This window comes from Parambassis ranga, chromosome 19 (genome assembly GCF_900634625.1).
Source record: "Parambassis ranga chromosome 19, fParRan2.1, whole genome shotgun sequence".
Taxonomy (NCBI): domain Eukaryota; kingdom Metazoa; phylum Chordata; class Actinopteri; family Ambassidae; genus Parambassis; species Parambassis ranga.
The window spans coordinates 9,848,712-9,874,241 of record NC_041039.1 but is presented as its reverse complement, the minus strand read 5'-3'; the positions used below and the strand labels follow the sequence as shown (position 1 = coordinate 9,874,241).

The following is a 25,530-nucleotide window of genomic DNA, read 5'->3' as shown; positions in this document are numbered from 1 at the left end:
TGAGATGTAACAAATCTATAAAAAAAATACCTACAGAATGAGCAGGGCACAGTGTCTGTGCATACTGTATCTATCTATGCACTGTACTGTGCAATAGCAGGGCCATCTGCAGAGGCAACTGAAAGATACACTGTATGGCAGTAGATAAAAGAGAGTGCCTGACAAGGTGGGAGTTAAGGTGGGTTGTATGCTGTGCTGAATAAATAGAGTCTGGACTTAAATACTGAGACAGTGTCTGGTTCCCTGAACACTTGTGGGAAGCTTGTCCACATGCAGAGGTTCCTATTGTCAAAGGTTTTTTGTTCCCCAAATAGCTTCTTTTTGCTGATGAATGCAGGCATGAGTAATCCTGCATAATCGATATGCGCATTTGCAGAAAGTCAGTAAAGAGAGACTGGATTATGTGATTGTATTTTCAGGTTTGTGTAGATATTATGGCTGCGTGTTTGTGTGTCGTTCAAAAGACCTTTGCATTGCAGAAGTTATTTCTCTGGGATACAGCTTCCAAAGAATAAGTAATTCAAATGTAAATAGACTTTTTATTAAGAGACCTTCTGCAGCCCAATACAACCTTTTGAATGAAAAAGAGTCCACCGCTTTTGTACATGTAACCAAGGAGAAATACATCATGCATAAAAAACTCAACTTTTTTAAGTTGTTAAAATTAATCACAATTTTAACAGGGGAAACGGAAAAGGGAGATTTATTAGTGTATTAGCCAAACTATCTGCAGACTGAAGGTTGCTGAGACCAACAGCATCAAAAGCTACATTTGAGTCAAAGAAAACAAGGACGAATGCAGAGCCCTGGTCAAAATAGCAGGTCATTTGTTACTTTCATTATAGCTGTCTCCAAGCTACTGTACACAGCAGTCTGAGGCAGATTCATGGAGGCGATAGTTACTGAGACCATAAGTGGGCTCAAGATTGGAAATTGGTCTGTCATTTTTCAGACTTCAGTGTTGCTGATGAGCTTTTTTAAACTGTGGCCTGACACTGCTACTTTGTCAAATACAGAACAAAAAACTTCAAAGAAAAGAGAACTACTCAGAACACTAATTAGAGTTTTTTTTTGCTGTGGAAGGGGTGGGGTGTTTGTTGTTGTAAGTCTGTAGAGACAGGGTTTAAAACTTGCAGGTGCCCTGAATGAAGTAGAATATAAACAAATTAGCTGGCTAAGCTTGTATGTTGAAGAATTTGGTCCTTTTAAAAACAATCAAAAAACAAAACAAAAGAAATTAGACTAAGAGTTATGTGCACAGGGATCAGGCATTTCACTGTTGTTCACAAACTTAAAAAAAGCATTTTTGAACTGCTAACCTCTAAGTCAGCTGACTGCACTGACCCCTCAGCCCTGAGCTGCCAATTCAGACATTGACATGCTGCTATTTAAATTGTCGAGCAACATGGAGGGCAACATCTATCCATCAGATTATAGCAGATTATCCATCCAAACAATCAAATGTGAAGTCCACATTCAGGCCTTGGGAGTGATGGTTAGGACAGATTATGTGGTAGAATGGAAGATTTATCCATTCATCTTAATAATGCTAATCAACCTGTGGACTCTTCTGAGCCAACCTGAATATATGAGAACAATTCAGCATGTAAAAGAGTCCTTTAAAGAGGATCAGTGTCTCTCACTCTGTTGTGCTGGCTTCCCTTTTATCACTGCATATTAATTCATGACACATTATTATTCATATATGAGCACACAGTATGATGTCAGATTAGAGGTCTTGATGTCAGTGTATCAGTCACATATAAGGAGTCAGGGTCATCTGTACTGCACAGTGTGTGTTTATAACTGTGTAGGAAGCAAAGACGACAAATGTCAGTGAATTCATGATGCATTTTGAAAATGTTTGAAAAGTTTTACTCCAGTATTTGAAAAGCATCTGTTTTTCTCAATCTACCATGAAATTATGCAGTCCCTCTGTGCGTCTGCTCTCCCTCTATTTTTTTTATGTGGAACCATTACTCATCTTATCACTCGTTTTGACACACAGTCGCTAATTGTTTTGTTTTACAAGCAAAGTTTTATTAAAGTTGCTAACTGCTGCAAAATGGATTAGTTTGCCATCATTCTCCACACTGTCTACGTGTCAGCTAAGGTAATTGGATCATTGATCTGTTCATTCGTCCCTTTATTTGTCTTGCCACATGTAGTAAAACTGTTCTCTCCTAAAAGTTTTGCTGCATTATACGCTCCATTTTGTGTAATGGTGTTTAGTCTTATCAAGTTGAAGCACAGGCCTCCACCTTTTCTATTATACAGACAGATTATCGGAATTAATACGCTTTTATTTTGGCTTGTGTGTCGGGTATGTGTCGCTGCTGCATAGACATTTCATTCCCCAAACATTTTATTATCTAATATTAACCTAGAAAGCAGGGTTCATTTGTCAGATGTGGATATAAAAAGTGTCACATACTGTATGTTCAGGGAGAATCTTATTTGGTTTCCTCTGATTCAGACTAATGCTTACAGTGTTACAAACACTCAAACTTGCCCAAACTTTCACTATTTATAGACAAACACCAGCCTAGAATTTTACTCAGCTTCAAGTATTCAGTGAGAGTTTTAGAGGGTGGGTGCACACTCATTTGCACACATTTGCATGTCATTAGCACTTCAAACCTACAAACTTGAAAGGCTTTCCTTGTCAAGACACTCTAATCTTCCCCTCTCTCTCTCTCTCTCTCTGTCTGTGTCCCTCTCTCTGTCGTACTCTTTCCCAGGTCTCTCACACAAGCAGTGATTAAGAAGCTCGGGACATCAATTAGAAAGTTTAACCTTCTGCTCAGACTTGTGACAGTTTGCGTGGTATTGACACCTCAGATATGTTTTGTGTCGTATTTACAGCTTGTGCACAGCTCGTCTTTTAAGGCCCCGTTCACACTGGGAAAATCAATCCGGCTAAAATAGGATTCGGGCCATATCTGGATATATCCAGATCCAGTTTTTTCTGAGTCTGAACAGTGCAAATCCCCATATATCCAAATTGATTTTAATCCACCTCTCGAGGTGGATCTAGCCGGATTGGCTCAAATGTGGCCAATTTCTGAACGCAAATCCGGCTACCGACGTCATACTTCCGGTTCACAGGGACAGTGTCCGGGTAGCATACAAACATGTGACGTGTGTGATTTGAAAAAAGGTCTGAACGTTTCCAACTTAAAGGTTATCCAGATACAATCCTACTCTAGCTGGGCTGACTTTCTCCAGTGTGAACTAGGCCTAAGTGATGCAGCTACAAATGCAGTCTACATGCAAAGGTGACCAAATTGAGGAACTCAGGGTACATTGCCTGTTTTTTTATGTTATTGAATTTCAGCATTTTTTCAAAATTACATCCTTTAATAAACAGCTCCCTTGTCCCTTGCAGACAGGTGTTATAGCAGAAGCAGTGTGTGGTTTTAAGATAAGATAAGATACACTGTATTAATCCCCACAGGGGAAAATCCCTCGTTACAGCATCTTAAAAAGAGTTCAGAAGTAAAACTTACTGATGCAACTAAACAGACTGGTTAATTCAATAAAGTCTGTAGGATGGCTTTCAGATTGTCACTGTCTGTGTGAGTGAGAGAGAAAGTACTGTTGTGTTACTTCATAATCAAGCCTTACAGGCTGCCTAATTATTACTAATTTGTTGTATCCAGCAGGCTCATGCAACTCTGATTAACTTCTTCATCAGTGTTATTACAATACTGAAGCCACTCTAGTTTTCCACTTTATTTAATTAACAAAAATCATAAATGTACACAGCATTAAGGCAGAGTCCCGCTGCTTTGCCGTGTCGTTTTTCTTTTTTTAATATCATAATATTATACAAGCTCTGCTTTTTGACACAATGACAACATCTAATTAGGGATGGCAGGACCTTTCATAGACTGAGTTACACTGAGATTTATAGAAACAGCAGTGACAAGAAGCAGACTTGCAAAAAAAAAAACACAAAAAAACAAAAAAAACAAAACAAAATATCAACAAAGCTTCAACACCATCAACATCCCAAAGCCCTGAAGGCATTTCAAAACATATAATCACTGTCATGTTTTCCTGTAAAATGTTCATATGCACTGAACTGTTTGAAAGATGCAGACTTTGACAACATTACCCCAGTCCTTGTCACAAGTTTCGACAGCTTCCTCAACTGAAAATAACTTCTTGGTGCAGACTAAAGGAACTAAACATCTGTCAAGGTCGTCCTGTGCCATTTGCAAAGCTCCAGATATGCTGATGTGCTTTATCTACTGCATGTACTATAACCTGCCTGTAGTAGCTTTGAAATATATATATATATATATATATATATATATATATATATATATATATATATATATATATATATATATGCACTATATGCAATTTGAGCCACTGACAATCCCGATGTCTGTCCTCCATGAAACTTGGTGCTGGCAGATACTGCAGTATTCCATAGCAAAGCTCACAGCACTTACTAAATTAAGCTGAAATAAAACAATCACCAATATACCCAAAAAACAAACTGACACATAACCAGTCCACTGTTGTCCCAGAGATGCCAAGGCAATCCCTTAGCTCATTATTTACCACCAGCAGAGGTCAAGCAGAGCATTGGCCACAATGCGCTTCATCAGAAATCATTTGTAACAGGTAACTGACCTGCAATTAATTCTGGGTTCATATTGATGAAGCTGCACTCTCCCACCAGTATAATTAAAATAAAATAGCACTTTAAGTCAAAGCTCAAGAGGTGAGATTTCACTATCCTCAGTTAATGAAGCCACATCAGACAACATGTCGGCCTCCTGAGTCAACATGTTACAATCAAACAAGCTATCAAACCACCACTGGCCTGGTTTTGTAGTGCCCTTTATTTCAAACAAAGTGTTATGCACTCCTATTGCTTGAATAAAAAAAGAACAATTACGTAAAAGTTTTTAGTGATCACATGTGGTGTTACACTACGGATTGGATGTGTGATCAAATAAAAATGAAACTGCCTATAGTCCACTGAAGCAGGCATGTGTGGACACTGTTTTTATGATGGGTCCTTCACTGCTGCCACTAGATGCCCTGGAGGAAGGTCTTTGACTTTTTGGAGCATGCTAAACTCTCTGTCTCTGAGCACAGTATCATATTTTCCTTTTTTATCTAATGCACAAAACTAATGGTACCTTAATTACCCACATCTGATGCTGAACCTGTTTGACAGCTGCTAAAATCAATCTCTGCCAGATGACAGTAGAACCCTGCTTTTCTTTGTTTCTTTGTCCAAAACAAAAAAACAAGTTATTTCAATAAGACTTCAGAGTGGAGACCTGCCACTGTTATCACTGTAAACTGCTTATGTGCTCTGTGAGAATGGAAAGCTTGACAGGTGTAGCAGCAGTAACTCGGGGGAAGAGGCTTTAAAAAAAACACGTTTCATGTCCATTTTTTTTCCCCCACCTTGGTAATTCCAGTGCAAAGAGCTGCAGTGTGACGTGTTTTTCTACTTTGGACTTCCTATATGAAATGCAGCACAACACATCAGACCATAGATGACACACCTTCCTATAAAATCACTACCCACCGGTTCTGTCATGACACATACAAAAAAGATACACACAGTGAAGAGCACTCTGAAAGTCTAACAAGCCAGATTTGCATATAGATATGATTGCCTGGGTTCAAACTGAGAGCATGCAAGGCAGGCTTAATTCATTCACTGTGACTATACATGTGTGTAATTCAGCAGTCCTGCTTTTTTGTTGTCACAAATTTCAGGTTTCTAAAATATCCAAATGTAGCATTTAAATGTATTCTTAACTCTTAGAATCAAATTAATACATCATGTGTTTGTCCTCATTGTCCTTGGGTTGCTTTCTTTCTTGGACTGTTTGCTTCCGCTTCCTTATTGATCTGCAGAATCAGAGCCCCTCCATATGTCTAGTTACTACAGCCTCCTTCTATCTTCAGTGCTGAAGTTACTTCCAGTATGGTTCTCATAACAGTGTATTGACAGTGTACGGGGCTGTAGGATAACAGATGTTTGTTTACATAATATCAATAGCATGTGACAAAATTTAATTGATTTTTTGTTAGTGCTGATTAGCCTAATTGATTGTTCATTCTTTTTTTAATATTATAAATTTTACTAGTGAAACTAATACGAGCTCACTATTGTTTCTTGTTTAAAGAATTCAAATTAGCTCTAATGTTTTAACTGCTCTTTCATGGTCCCCCTCCCATTTTAACTCCTATTTGTATTGACAAATGAATATTTATCCCTGGTTTGCTTGTTGTTTTTCAGAGAACACGGATTACACTGGTCTGTTGCTTGATAATTGATCTCAGCCTGAGACAGTTTGAGGTGGAACAATGGGATTTCTTTCTCACTTCGTCTCCTTTCATTTGCAACTTCACTTAATTAAATTCAGATTCAATTCAGGAGTGTTCCATCAATAAACATGGACAGCTCTCCTGGTGCAATGCTAAAGTAAATTCTCCTGTGAAAATGTAAAACAAACATATCGTGAAAAATGAACGTCAGATCGTTTGATGATGAAATATCACCTTGCTTTTCTCTTTTTTCCCCTCTCACTCACTCTAAGGGTGTTTTTCTTTTCTTACTTTGTTCAGTCCTCTGCATTAGGTTTCCCAACTGATCTGTTTAACCTAGTTGGACATCCTTCTGAGGGTAAAATATATGAGCTGCAGCTCAGTTAAAGCCCATAAAGATGTTACAGAGAAGACTCTTTTCTTCTGACAGGGCAGAAAACCACCACTACAAAAGGAAAAGAAGAAACTTGATGTAAGGAGACCAGGAGCTTGTTATCTTTATGCCAAAAGTTATTCAATGACAACAATTGTATAGGTGTATATTTGGCATTAAGGAAATCAGTGGAGCTCCCTCTGCTGGAGCTCAGATGTCAATCCTGGGAACAACTGAGGAGTGTGTTCACACTGCACCTGATCCTGATCTAAGATATTCTAAGCTCACTGCAAAGCATCTGTCTCTCTTCATAGCCTCTTCTGAACTGTTATCTCATCCTAATGACAGAGTAATGTACAGAGTAGGCAGCCCTTGAGAAAACCTCCGGAGAACCCATCTGCATGTTGTGGCTACAGAGACAACAGAGTGTGCTGTCAACGTCTTTTCTCTGCTTAAACATGATGATGTTGCTGTAAGGACTCAGTGCTGTGTCCACTGCTGAAAACCATTTAGTCTAAACATCAGTAATGAGAAGCAGCTGTTATCCTTCACCAGCTGAGCTCACAATGAAATAACAAGTGCTGCAGGCAACAAACTGGGGCTGTAGCACTGCCTTCAAATCCAATGCAGACTCTTCTTTAAAAAAAAGTCAAATGCTCCATAATTACTTTATCAAATGTCTCGGGGTGCATTTGGTGTGGAGAAAAAACACAAGAGTGAGAAAGAGGAGCGAGATGTCTTGATGTAAGTGTTGGCTGAGATTTTCTGAGGCTTTGCAAATGTGATTGTGCACAGTTTTCTCCAGAAATAGGATTTAGTAAATGAAATATACAGTAATAAATATGTTTCACAAACTATGGGAAAGAAAGGAAAGGAAAGAAAATCAAGTGTTACCCATTTATTAAATGGCTGAATTACTTTTTTTATTGTTACTGTTAAAAAAAAAACATTTCCAGGGAAGTGAAATTTTCTCCATGGGTAAAAACTACAATTGAGACATTTTACAAATGTGTGATTTCAAAAAATGATCTTAAAAATGTTTTGCACTTTCTCCTTTCAATCCTGTTTTGGTGTTACCTAACCAGCTGTACTCGTGGAAACCGAATCACTGCTAAAATTCACTTGATTACAGTGTGACAAAATTTAGCTTTAAGCAGTGCAGGTGGCGGCTGACTGATACTAGGCTGTGATTTTCCCTCAGGGGTTACCACATTACATTACAGTATGCTGTTATACCAATGATCTATATAGTACATGATCCTCTAGGACCTGAGATTTGTGCAACTCAAACCAAATTGATAATAACTAATTCATAGAAGTTAAAGGTTTTATTCGTGGGCAGGTGGCATATTTGTGCCTTCTACAAAAAAGAAAATGCCTTTTTGTGCCAATAAAATCAACATGTAAATCACTATATTGTAGTCAAACACCTTGTGAAAGCATTAATTGTCTGTGGGGAGGATAAATTGTCTTGACAGCATGTCCGTCCCATCCTTATTAAGCCCTGTAGCTTGAAAAACAGGCCTTTGTCTCCAGAATATGGGCATGAGAGCCTTTCATCTGCAGTGTTGCTAATGGGCCTGCATAATGAAAATATGGTGCTGAGACAATAAAGAGTAGGGCAAGGGGTGTCCATATGTAAGAATACTTTATGTATTAGAGGTATGTAGAACTAATGCAGATAATAAGAGTGTTCAAACATGACATTCAACAGATACTCTTTTGTTACATTCATAAAAGTAGGAGATGCAACAAACCAGAGGCTGTCTGCAAAAGTAGACAATACATGCATCTATACACAATATGTTTATGTTTCTCTGTCAATCAGTACATCTATTGGGTTAATTTATCTTTCTGCAATAAGTTACTACTAGGCAAAACAATGTTTAAAATGGCAGAGCAACACATGTGTTGCTCTGCCATTTTAAACATTGGTTTGTGGTTCTTCTTCTGCTTTGTGGTCAAGATGGCAACCACTGACTGTTGCTTCACAGACAGCATTTTACCATGCAATGACACTAGTCTGCCCACAACTCTTCCCTGCTAGCTAAGCCAGGTAAATGTCTGTCATAGAATGTGGCCAACAGGTAAGTCTGCTCCCACAAATGTACAATTGTGTTGCCTTCATATAGCTGCAGGGCACTAAAGTGGGGGACATGGCCCATTGGCTTTAAGCCTGGAGAACGTCCTCCCTAGCAGGATGGATCAGCAGAGAAGCGACAGCATCGTGGATTAGTGCAGCCTGTCAAGGTCTGATGGTGCAGTGACAATTTAATCGCTGAACTGGCTCCCCGTAGAATGAGGAAGATGGGAGGAGGAAAAACAGGAAGGGAAAGTTAAGAGGCTGTAGTCTTCATTTATATGATTCATTTTGTCATATCAGATTCTGCTAATACTACTGTCAGGGTCGCTTGGGTCCTGAACAAGAAAACACTAACAGACTCACAGAGATGGACAGACACACATCAGCACTCTCAGCCTATCCCGAAGCTCATCCCTAGCAACCCACCAATAGAAACAGCCCTTTTCCTCATGGAGAATTTCTAAGATGTCTTGTACTCCCTCATCAGTATAGATGAGCACGACCCCCAAGGCATTTGCATACACACATACACACTAAGCACTATTCTTATAAAGCACTAGTTTTAATAGTTATCCAGCACAGATGAATTTTGAAGGAACAGACATAATACAAATCAGCGTTCATTTAAATATCATCTAATGTCTTATGTCAGCATAGCTTTGAATGCAATCAAATGTGCAAATTTCCGTCATGAATTATTCACAACGGCATTCATTCATACCATTAGGTGGCAATTACTTTAATGGCTGATCAATCAGAATCAATGCAGGAAAATATAATGCAAAGGGCAGAGCATTTGAATGTAACTGCTGCGGCAGTCTCACCATAAGTGAGTCAACAACTACTTTTTTCAGCTTCTGGCTTCACACTAATGAGGAGAAGAAGTTACCATGGTAATAGTAGACACGAGCTACCTTTCCTTGCCAGGCTTTTAATGCACACACACACACACACACAGTATACAAGTACAAAGACACACATACACAGACACACAGAGGATAGTGACTTCATCATCCTAGCTGAGAGGAATAAAAGCAAAACCATTAAATATGTACTAATAGGCATGGTAAGACACACAGACGTGGGTGAGTCTGGCTTTTTCCTCTAAGATCAGCATTAATAGCAGCAACGAATTTCTTTTGCTTGTTGAATGTCAATCAAGCAAATTGCAAATTCCATTTGTGTTGACTTTAATGAGACCAATGATTAATTACATGTTTTTATTTGATCACCAACAAACCACCATTAGGTTCAATATATCAATACATACATCAAGACCTTCAAGACCTTGATATTTAAAGATACTAATATCTGACTAAATCCTTCAATCATAAAAATGAAAGTGTGTGTGTTTCTATACTTATGTGTGTGTGTGCATTTGGTTCTGCCAAACCCTAAAATTATATTTTTACAAGCAAAACAAAGGAAGAAGGAAGGATGATGATATCTAAAGAAGAATTGGCAACAGTATGGAACTGCAGCAGAAAATGGAGTGAGTGTGGTGGATGAGCCTGATAAGGTATTTCATTACACCCTCTCAGAAATCACACCGTGAGGGTGACCTCCCTGTTTGCTGCTTAAGTAGTGGAAACCAAACTGCAACCCATTACCATATTTTCTGAGATTGTCTGGCCATCGAAGGGTTTTGGAGAGTGAGCCTGTATATATTGCTCAAAAAGACATGCCCCTAGAAAGCCGCATATCATGGGTATATACATCAAGACTGGTTCAAAAGAGATAAATATTTAATGAATATATAGCTGGCGGCTGGTAAAAAGAGCAGGGAAGTGTTGTGCCACAGAAGAGCCTGATTCCTATGCATTGATGTAAACTACAAAAGGGATTTACATTTTAAAAAAGAAAATAGGAGCGTTTGTCAATCATACGGATACAATTTGATTGACGCTGGAAAAAGTAGGTAATTAGTTATCACCCACAGACTTGATTTTATTTTCGCAAGCCAGTGATTGCATTGGAAAGATCAGTGCCTTCCTGTGCATTGTTATTTTTCTCTTTTTGTATGTATACATACTAAAAAGTGCAATCATAAAAAATGAGAAAAAAGGACTAAGATGCTCCAATATGCTAATCGCCTCCTCTCAGCACATTTTCCATCATAATGGGTTTGCTTTCTACTCATAACATTAGAAATAAAAACTAGAACAATTCAGGTATTTCTTCCCTTTATGTGGCAAAGGTGGCAGCATCAAGCTGCTCCGGCTAAGACTAACTTGCAACAGCTTTGCATCATCTTTGCAACTCAAAGCAGCCTGTGTAGAGTGTTGTTGTTACAATGCTTATACAAGTTAGGAAACATTCTATTGAAATAAAAGAGTCAACAGAGACTGTTTTTCCTGATGATTTTTGCAGGAGGAAAAATCCCAAGAATAGAAAGAAAGAGAATATTTTGCAGCATGAAACAAGGGTGCGACACAGATATAACAATGCTGGGATAATACAGCTAAAGTAAGGCAGGCTTTTGGAGATTTTGTGTCATGCATGTTAACAACCATGAATTCACAGTTGCTGTTTTGCATGCACAGCTTCACAGTGCCTGAATGTTATTGTCTTAGCTGTCACCAAAATATAAAATATGACACAAGGATGCAAGTAGTGGCCTGAGAGCTGCAGTGCACCTTCATTGCATGTAATATATTCTACATTTTCTCTCCCTATGTGTGACATTGTCTGGCACTGGCAGGTCCATTCTGCACTCACTGTTAGTCACATACTGAATTCATATATTGCGACAGGTATTGTAGGATCACAGGAGCACATTTTACTTGCCCCTGTGTTAATTTATGATATATTTGCCCATGGCTGTTCTCTACCTCTGGTGCAGGACTTTAATGGTAGTTTTAATGTAGCCTCACCATCACTAATAGTCTGTGAGTGCTGTGGTGTTGCTGAATATGAGAACAGGAAAACAGGAGACATGATTGGGTATGACAGCCAGCTCTACTACACCTACTGATAATGTATTCCTCCAACATTTTATTTATTTATTTTTATTTTCATAAAGCACATGCTTTCTACTTCAACATCTTAGGGCCAAGAAGAAGTGTTGTCATCTTGCTATCAGGAGTCTACACCAAATTGTATATTGTCTATGGCCCTATACAAAGTTTCTTTTTGACCACTTTTGTAAAATAAATGATTAAATAAAGTTTGAGCACTTCTGATCTTCATGCCACATATGCTCTGGTTTAATCTGTAAGGGAATTTGGTATCTATACAGTGATAATCCTATGTGTGTCTGGGCTGTCATGTGTTGAGACCTTTGAATTCTTGTACATTTATTGTACAAAAGCCACAGCTCTGATGTGGAAGTAGGTCTTAAACTCACATTTGCATGTTTATTTTGGGAGCCTTATTAGCATTGGCAAACATGAACATCCGGCAGAGGGGAGGTTGGGGGTGTGGGCTGTGGGTAGGGGGGTTAGGAGGGGAAGGAGGCGGAGCGCAAAAGGAAATGTTTCATAACAAAATAAATTGATTCCCCAAGTTCAAAAACTGTGTTCTCATCCAGTAATTCAAGTGTGCAAAGATTATTCTGACATCTTTACTTTTCTCATGTTGGAAAACATCCAACCATCCATTAAGACTCTGGAGGAGTGGATGATGTCAAACAAGGCAGTATGCAGGAAACCTTTCCATTTCTGTAGGTTAGAACAGGACAGCAGAAGAAGAGGTCAGCAGTTCTCAGATCAGCACCATGCTGTGGCCTCACCTGGAGGGATGATTGATCATCAGCTGTATCACTACCACTATCAATGTGTTTATCCCATACAGGAAGAGGGTAGCATTGTAGGGTGTACCATTAATATAATAGTGGCACAGCAACAATCTCCCCAAATGTCTAGGTAGCCATTCACATGCAAAAGAAGCATGCAGCTGAACTTATTCTACCAACTGTGCATGAAATGTTTATTTTAAAGTAGACAAATAAGTGGTTGAAAAACTCAACAGGTAAAAAAAAAACATTATAAGTAAATAATGTCTTGTAGTGTGGATGTTTAGACACATCCACGCTCATCAACAGTATCTGTAAAAGGAGGCATACACCTTCACATTTATAACACCCCTGCTATTTAATATATGACTGGACTGTAGTGGTTTTGTTTTGAGTGTTTTTCACTGTCATGCTAGTGACAAAACAATCACATTCTTGACACATCATAGTGCATATGATAATTGATCACAGGGGCACTTTGACTGCCTGTGCTTTTCCTAGGAAAAAAAACCTTTCAATAAAAGTACTCACAAACCTGTAATCATTCTTTCACACAACAGGCACTCAGCTCATAAGAAATTGGCAGACAGTGTCTCTAGGTTAGGCCCTCCTGTCTTTTCTGAGTCCTATATTCAGTCATTCAACTGTCGTTAATTATAGACCAGAGTGTAGTTCCCACAGGTCTTCAGCATTTCTTGATGCTGTCACACAAGTGACACGGCTGAACTTCTTCTGCCCACCACTATACTACAAGAAACACACACTGCATCGCCCTTCCACCCCCACTCTAGTCCTAGCTATCTAAAGTCAAGGAAGTGTTATCAAATAAACAAGGGTTGATAAAATAAATAGGTAGAAGAAAATCATACTGTATAATAACTATAATGTGTTTGCATGTTATTATTTACTTGTAAATTCCTACTAAACTAAAAGGCATTTAATGTACAACATGACTTTTTAAAAATATATTTAGTGCAACAGTAAAGTGACACAATTAGTTTGAAGATGAATTATGCACACCTAAATATGGAGATGTCCTCAGACGTAAACAAAAGTGACTCTCACGTGTGGCTGTAGGTATAAAGACTGATGAACTACACAAACCTTTTACACTAACCCGTGTAATACAAGCTATTTTTAATTAAATGAATTCAGAGCACTTTTTGTTTTGCTTTTCTAAAAGCTTGACTCATGCTCATGTGTCATTTATGATGCATCATTTAACATTTTTTTTTTTAATTTGAGTTGAAGATTCAGGCCCTCTAATTCCAGGTAGGTGTATTAATGAGCTGTTTTTTAATTCAGCACCATTCAGCACAACTCTTCCTGCAGACAGAAAAGTCTTATCATGTATTTTTAAAAGTAATGTATTTTTAAAGTGATATATCAGAGAGATTTCTCAGTTGAAGTGGATTAGGCATCGGGCTAGCAAACATGCTGGAACATACAAAGAATAGAGTTGCTGAAAGTCCAAAGAACTGGAGCCTTCTAATCACCTACACATGTCATGCACATCCAATCACATTTACATTTGTTATAAGAATGTTTTCTCATGCATGCAGTTTTTGTAGCACAATAATAGGAGTCTTTGTTGGCCACCACAGCAATGAACCAACGGAGCATAGCGGTATTTTACACAGCTTTCTTTGTGTTGTCTGTTTACTGTATTTGCTTCATTCTCCTTTCTCCCTTCTCCTGCTCAGAGTGCTATATAAACAAATGCTGTTTGCCCTCTATCACAAACATGAGGAAACATAATTAGATGCCATGGCAGTAAGACAATATAGGCTTTCTAATTTAGGCAAATAAGCTTTAAAAATAGTTTTTAAATTGCAATGGTGTCATCAATTGGTGGCATTTTAGTTATGCATTACTATATTTGTATATAGTATAGCAAGGTTGGATCTACTGGATTTACTCTTTGGCAGTGAGTAAAACAAAAGCAAGAATGAAAGGTAAAGTCCCACTCCTTCAAGAAAGTCTATTTATTTTAAGTAAGACCAAAGAAGGCTCTTGCAAGAGTTCCTTCTTTACACCTTCCATTAAAATGCACGGCAGACTGAGGAGGTCATATCAGACAACATTTATCCCAAGGTTAATTCATGAGGAGAAAGCCATTTTACAAGACTACAAGTTATTATTAATAAAACTTTTGTCAGACTAAAGTAAAGACAGAGGTTTCAACACATTAGCCTCCCTGCATGAGGAATCAGCTGCATCTAATAAATACAGCTCTCACTTAGTAGTTTGGGTTATTTTAGCTCTACAGTGCAGCTGCACAACAGTTCTTCAGGTTTATGTGTACCATCACTCTATAACACACCTCAGGATGGAAAAAAAGAGGGACTTGAATGAAAATGACCCAAGGTTAGCGAGCTGAGGGCGAAGGGCAAAGAGAGGAAATGTCAATGCTGAGGAGGAAACAAAATGCCTCGCTCATTCACCTGCGCACAAACACACACAAGCTCCGGCGCACTCACCTGCAGTGTCTGTGAACACCAGCCACAGTTTCGATGATGGAACATTCGCCCTCATTCAGACAAAAGGCGAGGTCCTTGTCGTCCACACATGGCTTGAAGACCTCAGAGCGAATACTAGGGAGTGTTGGGGCCAAAGCTAGAGACAAACACAGAGAGGAGAAATCCATTTAGTTTTGAATAAAATAAGCAAAACTAATGACATTTCTGACATGGTCCACTGCACATGGGATGCTTTGTACTGTGATAGCGTACTTTTATAAGATTGATGTTATTATTGTGAAATATTTGTTGTTCTTTTCGGTTATAATTATATAATATCAAGATTTGCACTGCATTTCTTCATTCTGTTCTTGATTCCACAAGAGGAAATGGGAAAGGGGAAAGAAAGTTGCACAATTATAAGTCACATTGCTACACACACACAGAGTGATGGGCCTGGTGATGCAGCTTTAAGTCTGACTATGAGCGGCTCTAACATAAAGAGCATGGCTGCCATGTACAAGCACTGCAATGCAGGGCTCCCTCCATCCTGTGAAATATGCACAGCTGTCAGACATGCTGTCATAGCAACATGTACAGTAAATATTGTATGCTGAGACGCACAACCACACACACTGGTGTGGTGCACACATGCATGCTTAGTGCACATGCATACATACATGTACAAGCATGCATAGACATACATGTATACATTGACACAGAATATTATCACTCAGCCGCTCTCCCCCTCCATCATGTAGTCAAGCATTGAAAATTGGATTGACTGGTATTATGCTCAATACCTTGCCAATACAACTGGATTACACATCTGATTCTGCTTTCATCCATTTATACCGTGCACACAGAAACCTTTTACGCATACACAGTCACTCACACACCATATTATGATAATTGTCATTCCTGTTGTATGTATCTGCCTCAACTTGTATGTCCATTCTGCTCTGTGTTGCAGACTTCTTCTGGCCAGGGGCTGTTATTTTTCAGTTGAGGTACAAGTGACCAGTCACATGTGGAGAAATAAAAACTTGATAATCCGTTTGTTGTGCCCCAGTGTCCAGTTCAATCTATGTTTTGTTTATGGCTATTGATCGATAAATCTGGGGCTTTTGATGTAAGGCCCAAGAGATGATGAGAGATCAGAGAGAACACAAAAAGAGATATGTGCTGCTCCTGGGGCCGACCAAGACTCTGTCAGAGTAAAAAACTTTAGAGGATATAATTTAAAGCAGTGGTAGCTCAGACGGCGGCTCTTCAGATGCAAAAACAATAGCCTCTTTCTTATGCTACATGCATCCAAACACAGGTAAGTGCTGTATCTGTTGCACCTTTTGAATGCTGGTCTGAATAATTTTCAGATCACTTGTTATTTATCAGCCTCTAGCGTGCGGTGCGTATGAAAGTAGGCCTCCAACCCATGCTGACTTTTTATTTTTTTTTCACTCTCAAGGCTTTAAAGACACCGGATTGTATGTTGTATTATTAATTCCACAAATTCCCAGAGTGGAATGTTCAAAAGGTTATCTATTCCAAGGTGCAATTTTATTAATAGAAAATAGAACACAATGTTCCCCTGCTGTATGCACGTCCCAAGTAATAATTGTCATGGTCTTTAAAGTGCCTTCTATCTTTTATCCAGAAAAAAAAAGCAGCAACTACTTATTAACTGATATTCAAAGCCAACACCCACTCAGTCAGGTCAGTGGTTTAGACATAAGCACATCAGGCACTGCTTTACTGACGAGAGAAGAAATTGATTTTTTTTGCTGTATGCATAACCCTTGATATATTTACATTAGAAAAGCCAAGGTCATGCAGATACTAAACACCCTTTTAGCGCCTACATCACAACACTCTTATCTCTACTGAAACTTCAAACACCTTATTTTTTAAGCTCGTCACCTTGTCTGTGTGAGAGGCACACATCCTGATCCGTCATGTTATTTCTTGTATGGAAAGTGGCACAGAACAGCCTCATTTCATTTGTCACATGTTGTTGACAGAACAGAGGGCTAGGATGTGAGCAACACAAGGTCACTGTGGCACCAATGACACGGCACTTTGGGAATCGATGATGATGTATGATGGCTCCCATTTTTGTTTATTTTTATTTATTTATTTTTTATAATGGATGAACGAGGCACACGAGGCACAATCAACAACCTTTTGAATAGTGCTTCTCTTTCTCCTAGAGGAAGGCTGGGCTTCGAATTTAATATTGCACCTAAACTAATATGTAATAAATAATTAGACCTATGTGAAAGTGAATCCAACATGCCAACATGCCAACAAGTTGTACTAATTATCGCACAAAGATATAAAGTGCTTACAGCATTACCCCCACTGTTACAGCCCTGTTGGTCATCTTCAGATATGTTTGTCCTTGAGCAATACAGGCTGTCAATTTCTTATAGGTTTTCATTTCATCACTGTGACAGCTGAGAAATGGTAAAAAATCTGCAGTGTAGCAAGCACAGCTCAGGCACTTCTGAATGAGCACCTGTCAAATGGGGCCCTATGTGGTAATGATGCACCCTTTAAGTATTTTCTAGGTAGAAAGGGTTAATAAAGCAATTAGCCTGCTGCTTGCTTGTTTTTGGCAAAGGAAAGTGATAATGCGGGTTTGACTGCTGATGTAACATTCTGAGTTGTCACTTTTTAGACTATCGAGGGACTGCCCCTATATTAATCAGTGCAAACATATCACACTCCTTTTTTATACTAATGTATCCTTATTTTCATGCTGCTGATAAGTGTAAAGCCTTATTATCACTAATCATAACAAATTCTAAAAGGTTCATTTAGCAATACTGCAATGATAATAATAATAAATTCTCCTTGATGCAAGTATCTAAGAAACTCCTCATAACAGAGTCGGTTAGGTAGCTGCAAAAAAAACATGGTTGAAAATGTGCTAATAAATGGCAGCTGCAGTGGGAGCATGATTCATCCTGGACTCTTTGAAATCATTTTCACGTCTCTCAATCTCCCCATTGCACAAAGGCAATCCAGATTGCTGATTCCCAGGGTAACTTTCAAGGAATCTACTGGCTGGGGATCACAGATTCAGATGATGCTTGAGAGTTATCTGAGAGGAATACAGAGGCTGATACTTTTCCTCAGCCACTTTTTTATGAAATCATTTTCAATCAATCTCCTCAATAGATTCAAAGATTAAATATAAGATGTTATTTCCTCTTGTTTATTAGGGCGATGACATCTGTTGTTGTAGCATAAAGGTTAAAAGTCAAGTACTAGTAAACGTAAATAAAACCAAATGCACTATTACATCTAGCTGAACACATGCTAATATTATGATAATTACCACTAAAAAGCCACATGGGAGTTATACATATCATGCTCTTCTGAAAAGTGAAGAAGTCACAGTACCACAGCCAATCAAACTGTACTAAAAGTGGGGCAGTCAGATACTAAGCTGCATGCTGCAGCATGTTTCTGCACTAACTGCTGAGACTTTTACAATGTTTGCCTCAGCTCTAATCATCTAGTATGTAACACACACACACAGTGACATGAAATATGGGCTGTGACACTGTTTTGCAGTCAGGTAGAATTGTTATGCATCGCTTATTTATGCCCTGTGATTATCTTAAACAGAATAAATGCTGAATGCTCCATTTGTAATGATTTGCTACTGTTATTGTCAGTGGCTTGTGTCACCTTAGCTTCACAGTCCCGCTTTCACTTTTTAGCTCCAGCGCTTGATTACCTTCAACTGTTAATTATCATGAGGCTGAAGGCAGTAGTTATATAGCAATTTTTGTCGCCTCGATTTAAATCCAATTGTGAAATCTTACATTATACTTTTATACGGTTTAAAAAAAAAAAGAAAAAATCTTTCAAGGTGGCCCAATACATTCGAAACATGCACAATGCAGTGGAATGCAGAAACACAAACATACTGTAGACAGAGCATCCCTGCTATAGACAACACACAAGACAATTCCATTTACAACTGTAGCATTTTCCTGCTATGGCTTCCTTCTAATGTGCTCATTAGTGTTCTTGTGCTGAGCCTTATCCCTCAGGAGACTGTGGTTAGGAGAGAACCGGCTGTGTTTACTGCAGCACACATCAAAGAGGGTCTTACTACGTAAAGGAAAAGTCCTAAGAGAGCCTGCTGATTGCTTACCCATCATACACTGCTGCCTTTGGACAGAACCATATTCAAAGAAATATACAGTGCAGTGGATGTGGACAGCACATTGACCCTGACAATGCTGCCAGATACTTTCTAGGTATGGGAGGGGAGGGTTCAGGTTCGGTACATGTGTCTCGGTTCAGTGTTTTGTTTGGTTCAGGACATGCTTATCAAGGAATACAGGGAGGCATTTTTTCCCACTGGCACAGAAATGAGTGTTGCCAATTTTGCGACTTTCCAATTTTTTTGTCAAAAGCGACTAGTGGCAAATCTAGCGAATTTCTCTGGTTACAATAGCAGACTGACGTGAAAGCGAATATCGTTCTGCAGTTATTGTCCTCAGCGAGCAGTGGGTGCAACCGTGAGCTCTTCCCCCGCCCCAAAGCACTCACAGGCGGTCAGCCTCACAGGAGCTGCGTGCAGCTGTCTCAGCTGCAGTCAGAGCAGAGAGGAGACCCACACCACTCTGTGTTCAATCGTGTGCAAAGCTGCCACTGGTCCCGTCATGGCTTACACAGCGGGATGTAAATACCATATTTCAATGGCAAAACAACAACAACAGTAAGAGTAGTAGTTTGAACACTTTCAACTATGCAAATTATGCAATGACTGGGACAGCCAATAGCTTAGCTTTTCTTACTGAGGAGTTAGCAACACTGGAGCATGCTCTCTGAAGCACTAACACAAGCAGGAGCAACAGCAGCAACACAATGTAATAACTGATTCTTATTTATGGTAATTGTTGGATAATTAGACGTTCAGAACTTCAACAAAGTAAAAAAACCTCTACAATGTAAATTAAACTGAACCAAAAACCATGACCCCAGAACCACAATGAAAACGGAACTGTGGATTTTGTGAACCGTTCCACCCCTAACACAGCAAAACTCATGGAATTGTTGAGTGCTTATTAAAAGACAATAAAAGCTTTGACAAAAATCCTGATGAGCTGATTATAAAAGTTTTTAAAGCACCATTGTGCTACCTGAATGTGAAGATTACTGCAGGTTTACAGTAACAGTACTGTTCATTCTGTCTGGCACAGTATGACTGTGTCCCATGCAAACAATGCCTGTCGAAAATGAATACTACTCAAAAAAAAATGTCTTTGCAAAAGGCAGCATTAATCTAACAACAGACATTGACTGCATGTAAACACTAATGATGTCACCCTCGGTAGAGCTATACTGTTTATAGTTGGTGTATTTTGGTGCTGCCTTCTGCATAGTCATATGGTTGCCAGGTGTAGTTTGGTAGAAAATAGTTCCTACAGATGCTCCTAAGATCTGAGAATTTCCTTGAATAGCTGTGTCATGAAACAGACATTGCTAATAGTGTATGTTGTGACATAAGGCCTGTAAAAATAATGAATTAAGGCGGTTGAAATGTAAGGCTGTGCAGCAGAAGGAAATAATGAAAGCACTTTTTCAGCCTTGAATATCAGCCTTCGTCAATATGTATAAACTTACACTACAGCAGGAACACGCAGCATAACCTTGTGAGGTCTGTTTGTCAGATGTCACACAGAAGCGTGCACACACTGTGCTGTGTGTCTTGCATGATCATCAGGACAATAAGCCTTGAGAGACCTTCTGTCCCTGACATGACGCAAACAAATAGTAGCTGACCTGTGGGACAGTTGGTTAAAGGTGACAGTCGCTATGTGTGAGCAGGGTTAAAGAACACGTGGCCTTGGTCGCCTTGACAGGCCAGTGATAAGCACTTTGTGGGGCATTTGTCACAGGGACTCTGTTTGTCCTTTACTTTAGTCCAACTGGACAAGCTGTGACATAAGCTGCTTTGCATTGCCGGGGGTTTTGAAATAAGATATACATTTTATTTACATTTATTCACTGTAGGGTGCATCCAGAGGATCTACAAGCTGTTTTCTTCTTGGTCTTCGCAGTCAAGTCATTATATAATAGCATCATTATTTGTTGAACTAAAAGGTTCTGAACGTGTTCACAGTGACAGGCTTAAAGCAGCGGGTTAATAAAGGAGACCCCTGAAGACATCACGCAATTCATGTCCTAATGAAAAGCTTTAATTATCTACATTATCTCCTGACCCTGTGTGATATGAACCTTGATTAAAGTTTAGATGGCCACCATACCCACAACAAGACAGCCCCTGCAGTTTCAAACTCTTCCTGAACAGATTATAAAGTGACTGTGAAATTTCACTCCACAAACACAGGCAACACAGCACACGTGTTTTTGCAGCCAAGAGGCTGCACCGTCCAGTCCAAATTGCCTGTACTGTGCACTGCCAGAAGGCCTGGGTTGCCTGTTGTCTGCACTAAAGCTCTGCTGGAGTTGCAATGTGTCTGCACAGCCCGACAGAACCTGCATCTCCAATAGAAGAGAACGTGCAAACATCAGGGGGGTCAGGACTGACACCGAAGAAGAGAGAAGGCATTACATTTTGGTGGGCAGTTCAACTCACAAAAAGCACAAATTCAGTTCAGCAGTTGTCTGCAGGAAACAGAGACCTGAAGTGTGTTCTGAGCTTTAACAGAAACCAAATAGACCTAAGCATTAAATATAAGGAACAAAGAGCCATGTGATCTGTCTCTGATATCAACAGCAGAAACAACAGCGCCCCCCTCCAGAGACATGTGCGATACCTTTAATGGCTTGTAAAAATTATTTGCCAGCTCATTTGCACATATCTCTGACTATGTGATGGTCATGAACCCACAATAGCAACTGACAAATGTGCATCATAACAGTGGCTGCAATGACTCTTCTTCTTTTGGCCTGCAGATCCTCCTGTAGCAGTTTGTAATATGCCAAATGTTACTGACTCCTCGTTTAAGACTGATAGAATTAGTAATGATGTTTATAATAAGGCTGCTCAAACACACAACAATATTATTAGATGCAATTTCTCCAGTGCTAATTCGTCTTCATAACCCATATGCAGTAATATGGAACCAGACAGATAATTTATCCTGATTCATTGATTGTAATTTGTGGTGCAATTAACATAATATACCACCAGGAGGGACAAAATGATGTTACTGCTTATGATCTCATGAAATGAAGCAAACATGCAACTTGCTGTTCTGCAGCCTATGACTCTGTTGATGTCTGTAAGCTTTTATTTTGTATGTGTTTAACTTACTTTGTTATTAAAGATCATGCAAATCACATTAATCTGCAACTGCATCCATGAAATGTGCATGCATTTACTCCAAATTCATAAAAGCTGTTTAGTATGGGATTAGTGCCTCTACCTTATATTTAATACTGTGCCATGTACTTTAATGCCATTATCTCACTTACAGAGCAAAAAAACAGAGAATAGCCAGGAACCGGAGAAATAAAACTAAATCTATCAAATGCATATTTAATGAGCGTGGTCGCTTTAGAACTTTCACCACAGCAAGGACATTAAATTTAAATTTGGATTCAAGGACAGGACACGCAGGAAATGAGACAGAAATTAAAGCTTGCTGGAGTTTTGCTGAAATATACATACCTGTGGTGTTGCTTGAGGACTGATACATAATAAATAATGTGTTACTATTTACAAATGGCACATTATGAATCAGGCAAAACTAAATGCAAAACAAACAAATGTGCAAGAAGCCACAAGTGCATGAAGCCATGAAGACATCTGATTAATGAGACAATTTGACAGAACGCATGTTTATCCATTCATATTCAGAAACACTTGAATATTACAGGGTGCTTATTATTCCTTTCAAAATGCTAAGAAAATACAGCCCTAAAAAAAATCTAAATTAGACACAACTGACTTCACAATCAGCTGTATTACTCATTAAATAACACTGACATAATTACTTCCACAAAGTACTAATTAACAGATATGATTACAATCTGTGATTGGTGTGCATGTGCACAGTATGTGCCCATCAAAATATTGTATTTATTTCCATGAACAGTCTTTTGTTCTTTAATACAATTTATTAACAGCACTAACAATTTATCAAATGTGGCATATTTGTCTTGCTTCTTAATGTGCAGCTAACTGTTACCACACAGCTGATACCACACTCAGTCCTGTCTTGGCATTGCCTGTCTCCATCTGCCTTTTTTTTTAAAGACTATATTTAAACAGATAGCATAAAAATTTAATCCTGCGGGTTCTAGAGGATTATGCCTTGCCAGCAGAAGCTGGCAGAGACTGAGAGGTGCAGTCGGACGAGCACCTAATTGTGTTTTCATTTGCTTACTGTAACATCTTAACTGACATGACGGCTGAAGCCAGAAAATGCAGATTTTTTTTTTTTATTATTTTTGTGCTGATGAGATGTTATCAGTGTTATGATCACCATGCAGTTGTGTTAACATGCATGTTTCTACAATACAAATTCAACATGCTCCCTATCGTTTTGTTATATTTATATTATAAAATGATGCAAAACACATCTTATACAGTACTCATCTGTAGATGTGGGTTTGCACATAAACAGATCAAATAAGTACAATGTTGCTGATCTACAAAAGATTTGCTCATTTTCTCAATAAGAGCAAGGCGCTGTAGTATAAAGATGCACTAAGGGTAATAATTTTACATTATAATTAGGTTTATGATTATACTTTTTTTAGTTTTAGGAAAAGATGATGGTTTGGGTAAAGACATGTCGTTAACATCCTTCTTCAGGCATTCTATCATTTTCTTGGCTAACATGGCTGGCCAGGTGGAGATTTTAGATTCACTTATTCACATGCTTACCCAACAAGATGCAGGCAATTCTTCACACCCACAGTGAGAGGACAACTTGAAAGGTAGGGGGCAGTCTACAGGCTGAGAACATGATTAAAAATGATCCAACATTACTGAATGTTTCTTTTTCTTCAAGGCCTTATTGTAATGTTGCACTCTTTCACTGCCACTCACCCACCTCTGGGGAACTCTACAGAAAAATGCAACATCAACATGCCTTCCCACCTTCGACAGGAATGGCTGTGAGAAGAGAGGAGCTGAATGATTCACCTACGCAGACCAGAGAGTGGCTTCCTGTCAGTGCAGTTGATTAAAATTCCTGGGACCAAGAACGCAGGGTGTGATGTACGACGAGCAGGTGGTGTGGGTTTAATATGCATGAGCGGACAGCTCCTGCATCTGCAGATTGGCAGTCACTGAGCTTGCCTGTCCACTCCCTCGGCAGCACTCTTGGCATATGGAGCTATTGAGGGCATACATGAGCATAGCAGGGGGGCTGGTCTTAGCACCTACTGATACAAGTTTCTCTTTTTGTGACACCTGAGATCAATCAGGGAGCTACTAGTTCCTTCTGGTGGCTTTAGTTTGTACAAAAACGCAGAGATGAAGTGATTTTTTTCTACAGTATATTTCATTGATTTTATACAAACAGAAGGACACATAAAAGGGAGGAAGGATTAGAGGAGCCGGTGTAACAATTGACTGAGATGTGTTTTGGGACTTAGGCTTACCTGAAGGTAGATGTGATTTGCAACCACAGCATCTGATTGTATTGATATAAAAAAGCAAGCACATTCAGCAAGTCACACTCACCCACATTCTGAAGAAATGTGAGCTTAGCTGTGCACTGTATTTGACATATAAACTGTGACTCGGATAGGTTTAGCTGTGTAAGTATTTGAGGCAGCTGTATAAAATCAGATTCACAGGGGTCGACGTTTGTGTAGGCACATTGTAAAACGGTATCCTTCAGTGAGCTCCCCCCTCTCCCTCGTTTTTTCTAGGTCTGTTTGTTATTTTGGTGATTTGATGTGCTCTCCAGTGGGAGGAGAGGTGCAGCAGGGTGTGTGTGTGTCACCATCACTCCAGCAGTGCACTGTAATTTTGATGTCAATTTTGTCTAAGATTGTACCGTGTGCTGTCTGTTTGCTGGTCAACAGACAAGCCACATGCATGTTGCGTTATATTTCTATTACATGAGGAGCACTCTTAGAGGTCCTTCTAAAAACACACAAATGACTTTGGTTTTTTATTTGTGAAATATAAAGGTGCAAAAAAAGATGCAAGATAGTCCTTGAGTATATCTCACCTGTGTTTGAGCCAGGAATGCCTGGAAGTGGGTTATATCTAGCTTTAGCTGTCAGTCAGTACTTGACTGATATATTGAGATACAAGTGGAAGCTCATCATTCCTTCCTGACCTCTTGGTGTTTGTGCAGCACACATCTTCTGACAAAAAGCTCATCTTGTAGTTTGACTACATCATAAAATTTTGGCACATAGACACAGTAATTACAAACAACAACATATCAGAAGCTTGCTAAGTGCTTTGATTCTCCCCTTGAGTTTCCGTGTTTCAGTGAGTGCAGGAAGGCTATAGTGGAGTCAATTCATGTTTCAAGAGCAATATTCTTGCAGCAGTGCACTTAAACTGTGTCACATTCTGAAGCTGCTGACCTGATCAACCCAGTTTTCATCG

The 25,530-nt window shown here is 39.1% G+C and overlaps 1 protein-coding gene across 1 annotated transcript in view; it reads right to left on the bottom strand.

Moving 5' to 3' along the window:
• The window catches only part of nrg3b (neuregulin 3b), a 152,465-nt gene that overhangs the window by 54,901 nt on the left and 72,034 nt on the right, over positions 1–25,530 (bottom strand). The window contains exon 2 of the mRNA XM_028431585.1: positions 14,979–15,114. Coding sequence (XP_028287386.1) covers positions 14,979–15,114 — 136 coding nt within the window. The remainder of the gene's footprint in view (positions 1–14,978; positions 15,115–25,530) is intronic.